Below are 12520 nucleotides of genomic sequence, written 5' to 3' on the forward strand. Positions count from 1 at the left end.
GCAGCAAAAACCCTGGCGCCGCTCCTGGTACCATGTGCTGGGTAATAACAGAATCACAGAAGTAGAGGACTGGAAGGGACTTCTATAGATCATCTAGTCCAGTCCCCTCCACTCAAGACAGGACTAAGTAGTAACTAGTCCATTCCTGTTCTTAAAAACCTCCAATGACAGAGACTCCACAACGTGCGAGGAATCCATGTTTCTAACTGGCACTTTACTAAGGCCTGGTCCACACTAGTTAGGTCGACATAAGGCAGCTTATGTCGCCCTATCTCTGTTAGTGTTTAAACTACAATGTTGCTCCCGCCAATGTAAGTCGCCCACTACACTGACCTAATAACTTCACTTCCGCGAGAGACATAGCGCTTAGGTCAATGTAACTAGGGCGACACAGCATCCACGTAGACATGGGGTTGACAGTTGGAGCCAGAGACAAAATGTGACATAACAGCAGCTGTGAAACTGACAAGAATATCAATTTCACTGCTTGCATTCCAGCCATGTGCACACAGACTGACTTTCCGGTGCTGTGCTCCTCCCTCCAGGTTCCAGGTTGGTTGTTACAATTACTATGGTGGTGAGTATGCTGCGGAAAGCTAGCTAGAATAGACCCTGAGCTCAATAATGGTAAAAGCTGGTGCTGGACTGTCTGGTGTAGTTCTTGAAGGGCCTACTTATGCACTGGACAGGACTTGAGGCTCTCTGAAAATCTTTTCGGCTACAGTGCAGAACAATCCCACTGAGCCACTAGTCTACCAGCTCAGCAGCTGCTATGGTGCCAGCTGGTCAGTTCTTTCAAAGGCTACTCACGAAGCAGCTTTTGCAGTGCAGGCTTAGCCATCGGTGCATTCAAGGCTTCCAGAACAACCAACACCCTCTCCTGTGATTGCTGCCAGAAAAAAACCCAGGCGTGTTATTATGCTGGGACAGGGAGCGGAGGAGGGAAATCCATCTCTGCGCTGGTTAACCACAATGGCCATTCCTCAAATATTAACTCAGTTGATTTCACACTACCTGGGAGGTGGGCGTGTGACCCACAGTTCCACGGAAAATGCTCCTTTCTTTTCCTCTTCGGTGTCAGTCTGGCTGCCAGGGCTGAGTGCCAGAAAGATGTCGGACCTGAGCGCTAGGGAGGGCAGCTCTGGAACTGGAGGACCAGGGGTGGCCTATTGTGGCTTTGGAGGGGGGCTGATGTTAGCGAGTGTCGGCAGACTGAGCACAGAGAGGAATTATTTAGAGTGGCCAGGGGTGGAGCTAGGAGGAATGGGATGAAGCTGAATGAAGAGATGGATTCTGTTCAGATTCCTATACTGAGCCCATCCCCGGGGTATCTGACTGCCCGTCCCAGGCTGCAGAGCAGGGGAAGTGAAAAGTAAGAGACTGTGCGAGAGCCTCCCAAGGGCAAGGGACGGGAGCTCCGTCAAACGCGTAATTAATGAAAGCGGGCAGAAGACTGGAGGACATAGGGAACAGACCACCAGGGTCTTGGGGCATGGACTGACTGAGTGGCCTGATAGGGTGTTGCCCACCCCAGTGGATGAGTCCACCTAGAAGGGCCCCTGATTACTCTGGGGCAGAGAGACAGGGCAGAGGAAAACTGTGGGAGCACAGAAAGTTGCATCACCCCAGCTCCGTTCCCCTCCCTGCAATGTGCTCCCGGGGCTCCAGGATAGCATGAGGGGCTCCTGGAAATCTACCTGCCTGCTGCCTCCCACAGTTCCTAAGAAGGCCATCATAGAAGCAGCTGCAGGCTCGGGTGGAAGCCCCACAATCCCAAGCGTCTCTCTGCTCATACAGCACTGAACTAAATGCCATCAGCCTCATGGAGGCTCCCATAGACACTAACCCCCCCACAGCACACGGCTTTCTGCTGGTGGGGACCAGGGCCGGGGAGCCATGGAACAGCAAAGCAAAACAGACCCGAGAGCAGCAATGAGCAGCGACCGAGGATGAGACGCAGAGAAGCAGAAAAGGACGGACAGGAGAGAGAAAATAGAACAGAAAACCAAGCTTTTCCGTAGCACTTTTCATCCCTAGATCTCAAAGCAAGTCAGTGTCATGATCCCCATTTTACAGATGGGGAAACTGAGGCACGGAGTGATGGTGTGATTTGCCCAAGGTCACCCTGCAGAGCCAGGAACAGAATGCAGCCCAACCCAGCGCTCTAGCCCCTCTGCTAATTCTGGGCCAGGGCCTGGTACCGGGAGCCCTCGTGGAGCCTGCACAGGAGACGGGTGGGAGCCGCTGGCCTAGCAGAGCTGTTCCATGGTGGAAGCCTATGATTCTCCAGCCCAAAGCTCACTAGCAACCAGTAATAGTGCATCTGAGTGGAGCAGACTGGGGCTGGGGAAAGGATGGCTGCACAGGACACTCCTTCAGCTAGTGGGTGGTCTGGGAGCCTGTGCATGGGGTGGGGAAGCAGGAACTCCTGAGTCCAAATCCCAGCCTTGAGAGCGATTGGCTGGGTGGCCTTGGCTAAGTGATGTCACGTCTAGCTCTAGGCATCAGTGTGCCCAGCTATCCAAGGGGGCTGTAATCCTGCTCTGTCTCACAGGGCTGGGATGAATTGACTATAGAGCATTACACAGTAAACTACGCTGATTGGCTAGTCAGTGTGAGTCTGCTGTCCTCTGCTGGATGGACTGTGAACTGCTGTCCTATGTGTCATAGACCCCGCAATGCTAATGGCGATTCTCCTCTAGCTCAGCTCACTAGGGTCTGTGCTTTGGGAGCAGTAGGATGTGAGTTCTAACCCTGCTGCCGCTTCCATCTGGCTGGGGTATGCAGTATAGGAACCGGCTGTGGGGTTTATTATTGTTAAAGGAAGTCTCTCAGGATCTGTCCATACTGCAGCTGGGAGCTCTGCTAAGCTAGCACATGAAAAACAGCAGTGCGGATGGTGCTGCCGGGGGTCCGCCTGGACTCAGGTGGGCTTGGATTTGGGTGGCTAGCCTGAGCCACCGCCCGGGACAAATGTCCCCACGGCTATTTTTCGCAAACTATATCAAGCAGAGCAAGCGTGTGCCTGTCTAACTGTGCTGGGAATCACATCTCCCAGCTGCAGCAGAGACCTACTGGATAAAACCAGAAAAACTGGCTAAGGGAGGAAGACATTTATACAGAGCCTTTGAGTACTTGTCCTAGAGAGAGACAGCTAATTACTCCCAACTCCACACGGTTAGCTGGGTAGCTGCTCACTACCACATATCACACCGCAGCTCTTCGCAGCACAGAATTTAACATGTACTGGGCACCAGCAGGGGGCAGAATTTCACCACCGAGCAAATAACTGTTCAGCAGGCAAAAGCCAAAGGGAAAACAGGGGCTCGATATTACAGTCAGCGTCCCACTGGGCATCGGGTTTTAAAGGCTGCTGTGCCAGCTGCCTGTGAAGTTATAGGAGTGGAGACAGCGGATCCTAGGCCAAGAGGAGAGGCGGGAATAAAAGGAGACTCATGCGAATGGAAAAGTCATTGGGTGCGTTTTTTAAAAAATATGTCTTAGCTCAACCATAAGATAAGGGCTGGATGCAGGAATTGCTGGGTAAGGTTTTTCTGGCCTGGGCTAGGCAGGAGGTCAGACTAGATGAGCACAATGGTGCTTTCAAGCCTTACAATCAGTGAAGCTATGTCTGACAAGCGAGGAAGAAACACAATTGTGAGGCAAAGGGATGCAATTGTGAAGCTTGTAAGAAAGCAACAGCATAATACAGGAAATAAATTAAAGCTGCACATATCACAAGGGTTTGACTTCCCATTTCAAAGTGCCCCAGGACTTGATGATTAGACTTTCTTGACTTTTTTACAAATGAAGGGCTGGAGACCTAGCACGAGGCGGCTTGCAAAATCATTCTTTGCGAAAAATGGCCGCCGTGGTTTGGGTTTTGTTAAAATATTTGTGACTTTCATCATCTTTTAAGTTTTACTGAAAAAAATCAAAATGTTTCACTTCTCAAAACCAGCAGTTTTTAAATCAAAAACGTCAGTACTGTTTTCTTTGTAAGCTTTGATTACGAAATGTGTAATAAAAACAAACGACTAACAGATGCTTCGGAGGCTTCCAAATGCAAACAACACCGAGATGTCAAACTTCTGGAGAAAACTAGTTTCCTACAAGCTCTATCGCCGGGAACACTTCCCCTTTAAGGCAGGCGGCTTCCCTGGGACCTGCTGGTTCTGCTGGTGCACTGGAACCTTTGAATGCTGGGATAGAGCCAACACAGGCGACATTAGCACCTTCCTCTCCTCCTGGGCTGTGCTTCTTGCCAGATTTACATTTCAGACCAATCATTGCAACAAGGGAATGGAGCACAGTCTTGGTACAGGGAGCCAGCGCAAAGCAGGCTTACAGGCAGCTGTCTGGTTGCTATAAATTGAGGGGCTGCAAGCGGACACAGCAAATCAGCATCATTCAGCTCCCTGCCACAGCAGTGTTATTAGCAATGATTTGCTCTTCTATCCGTTTATACCTACTGCCGAACAGACAGCAGCCTCAGGTGGGCAATACAGTAAGACACGGACATTCCTCCTTAGCTGGCTATGTTGTCAGAGGGTCAGTCTCCTTTAGCGAGGCTGTTTGTCTAGGCCAGGGGTCGGCAACCTTTCAGAAGTGGTGTGCCGAATCTTCATTTATTCACTCTAATTTAAGGTGTCGCGTGCCAGTAATACATTTTAATGTTTTTAGAAGGTCTCTTTCTATAAGTTTATAATATATAACTAAACTACACCTCTACCCCGAAATAACGCTGTCCTCGGGAGCCAAAACATCTTACCGCGTTATATCGAACTTGCTTTGATCCGCCGGAGTGCGCAGCCCACCCCCCTCCCGGGAGCGCTGCTTTACCGCGTTCTAGCCGAATTCGTGTTATATCGGGTCGCGTTATATCGGGGTAGAGATGTATTGTTGTATTTAAAGTAAATAAGGTTTTTTAAATGTTTAAGAAGCTTCATTTAAAATTAAATTAAAATGCTGAGCCCCCCAGACCGGTGGCCAGGTCCTGGGCAGTGTGAGTGCCACTGAAAATCAGCTCGCGTGCCGCCTTCGGCACACGTGCCATAGGTTGCCTACCCCTGGTCTAGGCAGAGCTACAGACCGGTGCTGAAGCTGTTTAGTTTTTGTTTGGAAATTTTACACCCATGTATTACGGTAAAACCTAGAGGGGATGAAGCCCCCTTTGTATTAGGTGCTCTATATGCACATCTCCACCGTGCTGAGATGGCTTCAGCCGGAGTATCGGGCCCAGTTCTGGGTGCCACATTTGAGGGAAGATGTGGACAAAATGAAGAAAGTCCAGAGAATAGAAACAAAAACGATTAAAGGTCTAGAAAACAAGACCCATGAGGGAAGATAGGAAAAATTGGATTTGTTTAGTCTGGAGAAGAGAAGATTGAGGGGGACATGATAACAGTTTTCAAGGACATAAAGATTGTTACAAGGAAGAGGGAGAAAATTGTTCTCCTTAACCTCTGAGGATAGGACAAGAAGCCATGGGCTTCAATTGCAGCAAGGGCGGTTTAGGATGGACATTAGAAAAAGCTTCCTAACTGTCAGGGTGGTTAAGCACTGGAATAAATTGCTGAGGGAGGTTGTGGAATCTCCATCATTGGAAGTTTTTAAGAACAGGTTAGAGAAACCCCTGCCAGGAATGGTCTAGTTATTATGTAGTCCGGCCTTGAGTGCAGGGGACTGGACTAGATGACCTATTGAGGTCCCTTCCCGTCCTACACAGCCATGACTCTATAGCAAGAGACACTCTGTGTGTTGAAGAGCTAAACCGTTGGTTCCCAAACTGGTACGTGTGTCACTGATGGTACATGAGCTTGTTGGAAGTGATACACAGTAACAGAATGGTCTGTCCCCTTTACAGGGTGGGGATCCAGCCAACCCCTTACCCATCACATGGCTCCATAAGTTTTTCGCCTTCCTCTGCAGCATGGGGCACGGGTCACTTGCAGGTTCAAACTAGTGTAAATGGTGGAGTCTCAGTGTCTCTGCCGATGGACCTGGCCCTTCTGAAGCAAAGAACATTCTTGATTCAGTTGATGAAGGTGCCTTTCCATTAGAAATTGTAACGCTCCAGAGCTCAGCTGTCTTGAAGGCAAAATTCAGAAAAGTGGGACTGGGTGATTTCTGGACTCAATATGCTGCCCAGTTTCAGCATAGCCAGAATCCAGCCATCTAGCTTTTAACGGTGTTCGGATCAATGTACCTCTGCGAAGCTGGGTTTTCTACCATGAACTTTATAAAAAACCAACCCCGCAATTGCCGGACTGATGAGCATCTTCACCAGTGCCTGCGCCTTGCCCTGACCTCCTACAAACCACTCCGCACAAAGCCTGCCAGAGTCAGCGATGCTCCTGTCCCGTTAGAGATTGCCACAGACACAGGGGATAATGTTGAGTTGTAGGCTTGGTTAAAAGACAGAAACACGAATACTTGTGCTGCAGTCAAGGTCTTTATTTATTGGCAGCTGAAATTATTATTTGTTTTAAATGTCAGCCTTCTGCGCAAACGGCCCGGCTCGGGTCATAACATTCTCCAGTCAGCCCGCGGGTAGATCTAATTGAGAACCGCTGCCTTACCCTCACCCAATGCAACACTGATTCCTCCAGCATATTGTTCAGGTCAGAGTCACCCCCATTAGGGGATGGCCCCAGCTATTCAGTCTCCCTTTGCTTTATTTTCCCCTGATAGACCAAACTCTGCTCTAAAGGACACTGGTGCCAACCTAGTGTTGAAGTCAGTGAATAACTCCAGACTCAACACGGTCAGAGGAACTGAAATCAGACTTTGGCCCTCAGCCTAGTTCCTCCCCCTTGGCCATGGAAACTTCCTAGGAACGGCATCACGCCCTTTATGCTGTTCTTGTTCCCTAGCGCATCCAGCTGCCTCTTTCTCTCCTTACAAGTTCCCTGCTCCCCTCCCACAGTGACTTTTGTTCCATTCCCCCCTCCCGGCCCCTCCTAGATCCTTAGACTCAATACGCAGCAGAGGAAGCCTTGCTGAGACGTGCCTTGGCAGCAGGCCATATTCCCTTGCAGCCAACCAGCTGGCTTTTCGGTGGTCCCGGCTTCCGGCTCTGATGGCGGTGGGTTTCCATCCCCCACCTCCTCCCACGCCTTTGGCTCGGGTGGGGTGCTCAGGCTCTGCTCCGGCCCTTAGTCATCCGGGTCGGGGCCGCACCGCCTTCGGAACTCCTGCCCGTGTTCGTGGATCCATTTGTTTGCCACTGTAAGAGACGGGGACAACACACACTAAGAGGGGGTGGCGCTGGACATCCGAATGGGTTAAACAGGAGAGAGTCTCAGAGGGTGGAGGTGAAGGAGAAGCTAAGCCGTTCAGCCCACCTGCCTGCTGCTGGGGGAATCACGCCCTGTGGCAGACAGGGAGCAGGGAGCGGTTAGGACTAAGAGCCAGGGGTTCGTTCTAGTCCCGGCTCAGACACTGACTCAAGTCAAGCATCCCAAATTGCTCAAGGCCAGATATTCAAGAGCTCTGCCCCCTAGCGGGCTGAGCTGTTTTTGAAAATCTGGCCATTTATTTGGGTGACTCCATAAGGGCTGAAAATTCTGGCATGAAGTGCTCCCTGCCTCAGTTTCCCCCGTTCTAAAATGGCGAGAGTAACAGAGATGCTAGGAAGGGATACGGCCCCTCCTGGGGCAGCCACCCACTGACTGAAGAGGCCAGAGGGAGAACTCCCCGATGAGCTGGTTATTCTGCCGTCACCCACCTCCTAGGCCTTTCTTACCTCTTCTCCTGAAGCAGCTGTCTCTGGCCACTGTCAGAGATGGGACGATTGAGTGCAAAGCCACTAATGCTTGGAGAGCCCGTGGAGAGCCTCCAGCGGGAGGCGTTCTCGAAGGGCAAAGGGAGGGGGTGCATTGCTGGATGAGCACACGTCTGCACTGTGAGCAGCAGCGAGTCCCAGAGTCTGGGGCAACAGACTGGGGCTCACGGGCTCGGGCTACAAATGGCCACGTGGCCATTGTGGCTCGGGCTCCGAAGCCTGGGGAGGCGGGCGGCCTTTGGAGCCCGAGCTCCAGCCTGAGGGGCTATTCTTAGGGCGGTAGCCCAAGCTGTGCGAGCCCCAGTCTGCCGACCCAGGCCGCTCGTTGCGTAGAGACACCGAGACAGATCGGTCTGGGAGGGAGCTGGCAGCGCAGCGCTCGCTCCCCGGGCAGTGCCAAGCTGCTGCAGCGGCGGGTGCTGGGGAACCCGGCGGGCGACGCGCTCAGTGGCCGTACAAAGCGGAGCTGGAGCTCTGGCTCCCTCCCTGCGACAATGCAGGACGGCGCCCTAACCGGAAAGCAAGGCCCGTGGGATGGGAAGGAACCTGCTGGGTCACCGCCGCCCATCCCCTGTTAGCGCAGGCAGCCCCGGCACATCCTCCCTGTCAGAAACTGCTCAAGATGGAGGGACGGTCCAGAGCAGGCCGAACTGAAGCCAGAGCAAGCTCCAGGCTAGGGCGCCAGGGGTGCTGGGAAGATGTGGGCCCCAACCTCTGGGCTGGCCCAGGCCACCATCTTCACAGGGAGGGAGCTAGTTCGGCTTTTATTTACCCACCCAGACTAGCTTTATTTTAACACCTCCCTCCTGCTTTGAAGGATACTCATTACGATGGCAACAGGAACTGTCCCAGGGCTGGGCGGAGCCACAGGCTAGCATGATGAGAAGCAGTAACCCCTGATGCTTTCCTAGCACGTGCCATTGGGCCATTGCCAAGCACTGAATTAATCAGGCATGAACCCTCAGCCAGCCCCTCTGTCCCAGGGCAGTATTAGCTCTGCAGCTGGGGAAACTGAGGTACAGTGGGGAGGTGAAGGGACTCGTCCAAGGTCACGGACACAGCGGGGACTAGACCCCCAGGAGTCCTGACTCCCCGGCCCCTCTGTTCTAACCACTAGACATTGCTGCCAACTGGCATATAGGTCATTTCTGGGATTGTTTGCAACTGAAACCATCCCACTTTTGCACGAGATATAAATTTGCATGTTAGACACCACTCATCGGCAGGGCCGATTCCCCACTGGCCTGAGCACCTGGTGATGCTCTGCTTCGGACGGCCTCGGTCCATTCAGAACGAGAGCAAATACTGCCCAGTGGGAGCATCCAATCACAGCTCAACACTGACAGTCAGCTGAGCGCTGGCCGTGACTGGCGGACACGGTAAACTCAGCCAGGCAGCGTTCTAGACGCACGCTTGCAGCGTGGGCCAAAGGCCACACGTGGGAGTCAGAGGAACTGTGTGCTAGTCTTGGCGGTGCATTGATACTACGTGGGTCCCTGTACAATTCATGTCGCTGCTCCGTGCCTCAGTTTCCCCACCAGTAAAATGGGGATGAGGCCCTCCTTTGTAAAGGGCTTTAAAATCCATGAACATTACCTTTGCTGGGTTTATTTTAATGTGAGCTCCGTGTGTTGTGAGCCTCCCACCTCTCAAAAGCTAGGCAGGGTCATGTTAGCTAAATTATGTATGGGGGACCTCCCTAAAGAGCTAGGGCGGAGATGTGGCAATCCAGTAGGTGGTGCTCTGGTGCTAGAGGCACATTGTCTTCCTGGAGGTTTGGTTATTGGAGGAAATGTAAAACTAAGGTCCTGCCCACTTCTGGCTGTTAAAGGTCTCGAGTCACTTTTCACAAGCGTCAGGGCGTGCTGGCCAAATTCTACTTCTGGACCTTAGACCGTGGTTCCCTAAATACTCCCCATAGTGTCCGTCAGATACAGTATGCTCCGCTTCCTGTCCTAAACTGTCATGCAGCACTGCTGTGAACAGTTAAGCAGCTGCCAGGCTTCACCCCAGAGGTGGCCGCATTTCAGAAGGGGTGAAGTGATGTTTAAGTATCCCGCACCTGGACATCATTTTTTGCAAAGTGCCTGGAACTCCTGTTGCAGAGGATTATTAGTGATTTGAAGGTGTCTCTCATCTGCTGGCTGGTCCCTCTGCCTTGTGGCTATTTTGGCATTGCGGCACCATCTCATCCCTACTTCCTGCCCGTACTAGCAGGCCCACTCTGGGCAGACAGGGTGACCAGGTTGATGCCCTCTGCCAGGCCATCCTTTGCCAGTGTTTCACTGCACCAGGGTTTCAAATAACAGAGCACCTGACCCGGGAGGCTAGCGGGCTGTGCATTGTGATGATCTCTGGCGTCTCTTACCCCACTTGTCTCCTGCAAGGACTGGGCAGCCGGCGTGGAGGGTGTCTCCGTTCCCGGCTCCGTTCCTGTGAAGGTTCCACCAAAACAGAGCTGCATTCTGGAAACGAGACAAGCTGTGTGATGGATGGAGGGGGCTCCCTCAGCAGCGCGCGGCACCCACTGGGGAGCGCGTGACAGGTTCTGTCGCTGCACATTCACAGTGATCGGAGTCTATTGCAGTCCCTACTTGGGAGGTGTAGTGCGAGCTGTAGCAGGTAATGCTTTTAGCTCTGGCGTTCCCCAGTTCCGTCCCCCAGCATGGCAGCTGTCCCACACAACCCTGCACTGAAATGGCCTGTTTGTGTCTGTGATGCCCAAGGTACATGCTAGTTTCATTGCTCAGGAAGAAAAGTTGATGGCGGAGCAGTTTATTGTATACACACCCTTGTTATTCAGCCTGCTCCCAGCCTGCCCATGAAACTGGAGGGGACCGAGACAATGCTTTGCAAAGGCGCAGACTGCCACGGCTGCTTAGCACTCCCTGGGAAAGGAGACTCCATAGCACAATGGGGCAACAGCTGTCTTGTGGCTAAAGCACGGGAGACCTGGCTTCTGTTCCTGGCTCGGCCACACCCAACAGTGGAAAGGAGCTTTCGGGGCCCATGTGTCAGTGAGCCGCTGGCCCATTGCGAATCTTCTGCATAAAGAGCTAGTGACTGGAGGGACTATATTGTTGGAGCTCATGCTGGAGAAAACTCCCACTCACCTTGACCACAGGCACGCTGAGGTTTGCATAGATAAAGGCAGTGGATCCTCCGGCATCTACGGAGCTCAGCTGGAAAACAAAGGCAGCGCTCACTGTCACACTGTGTGTTTACAAAGCCTCTTTCACAGGGGGCGCTTTACTGAGGAGGCTGCTTTTCACGTGGGGAAACTGAGGCACAGAGCGACACTTCGATTTGCTTGAGATCACATGGCCTTCAAGGCCTTGCACAATTCTGCCCCTCCCCCTGCTTGTCTGTTATCACCTTGCTCCCTTGCGCTGCCAATGCTGCCTTTAAGCCAATTTGTTGGCTTCTCTCACAGACTTCTCTGTATTTTTTTAACACCGCCTGGAATGTCCTACCTGAGCTAACTCATACCCTGGTGCACATAATTAACACCCGCAAAGGCAGAGCTAGGCTGGTGTTAGCTACTGACTGGCTCATTGTATCAACCCTGGGCTGAGGTTCTATAGAATCTGAGCTTTGAAACCATATGTCTATCCCTAGTGATAGGGAAGAAAACCTCCTGCCTGTGACTTGATGGGGGGTTGTAACCCAGAGCTCAGAGAGGTGTGGACTGCCTTAATCCATCTCAATTGGGTGTTAACCCTGAACCCTATTGACATCCTGAAACATTCTTAACTCTTTCCCTGCTGATCCTTTTAATCAGAAACATCCAGCTGGTCTGGGATTGCGGACAGAGCTTGTAGAGCGCACATTCACTCCTAGTCCAACCCCTGCAGCTGGGAATAGAAACCAGGAGGCTCCCTGCTCTAACCACTAGCCCACAACACATCTCATTGCCTGACAGGGTTGCAGCTTAGCGTGATCGAGGCTCCCTGCGAATGGTTTGCCTCGACATCTTTTAACCACCCTTCACACGCACTAAGAACCAAAAGCCTGTCCAGGCCCCGGCTGGCAAGGAATACTCACATAGATCATGACGGTGGCCAGTCTGTTACCCGACTTCATTCTGTAAAGGGGGCTCTTTCTCGACTGCATCAAAAGAGAACAGTTGTTCATTCACGGGCCCAGCGCTGCTGCGCTATTCATAACAGAGCTAAATGTTACCGGTGCTATGGGACATGGCCTTGCGCTCAAAGGAAGCAGTTCAGGCCAAAAGCACGATCTACCTTAATAAGATCCACAGGGCCCAGTTGCCTGCAATCAGAAATTAGAAATTAACAACGGGAAAGACCAATGGACAAGGTCACCTGTGCCGCACATTTGCATCTGCCACCTCAGGGCCGATAAGCAAATAATCTTGTAGCAGATTCCTAAACATGGCTGCTATTCGAAGCATATGCACTGGATTCTGCTATATTTACCAGGCCTTACATCAAGGCCTGCAAGTCTTTATTACGATGGAAACAATGAGCACAGGGCAGATTCTGATCTAAGTTACACTCATGTTAATCAGGAGTCACTCTACTGAAATCAGCTGTCACCCAGGTGTAAACAGGTGCAAAGGAGAGCCGAACCCAGCTTATTGGATAGTACAGTAACTCCTCACTGAACGTCGTCCCGGGTAACGTTGTTTCGTTGCGGATCAATTAGGGAACAGGCTCGTTTAAAGTTGCGCAATGCTCCCTCATAATGTCGTTTGGCAGCCGCCTGCTTTGT

At 51.9% G+C, this 12520-nt stretch overlaps 1 protein-coding gene across 1 annotated transcript in view; it reads right to left on the minus strand.

The window, feature by feature from the left end:
- Positions 1-6459: 6459 nt before the first annotated feature.
- P4HA3 (prolyl 4-hydroxylase subunit alpha 3) overlaps positions 6460-12520 on the minus strand; it is a 42423-nt gene continuing 36362 nt past the window's right edge. Inside the window, exons 10-13 of the mRNA XM_054015886.1 lie at positions 11831-11893; positions 10900-10968; positions 10155-10251; positions 6460-7228 (exon numbers count right to left, since the gene is read on the minus strand). Coding sequence (XP_053871861.1) covers positions 7158-7228; positions 10155-10251; positions 10900-10968; positions 11831-11893 — 300 coding nt within the window. The 3' untranslated portion in view covers positions 6460-7157. The remainder of the gene's footprint in view (positions 7229-10154; positions 10252-10899; positions 10969-11830; positions 11894-12520) is intronic.

Source organism: Malaclemys terrapin, chromosome 1 (genome assembly GCF_027887155.1).
Source record: "Malaclemys terrapin pileata isolate rMalTer1 chromosome 1, rMalTer1.hap1, whole genome shotgun sequence".
Classification (NCBI taxonomy): domain Eukaryota; kingdom Metazoa; phylum Chordata; order Testudines; family Emydidae; genus Malaclemys; species Malaclemys terrapin.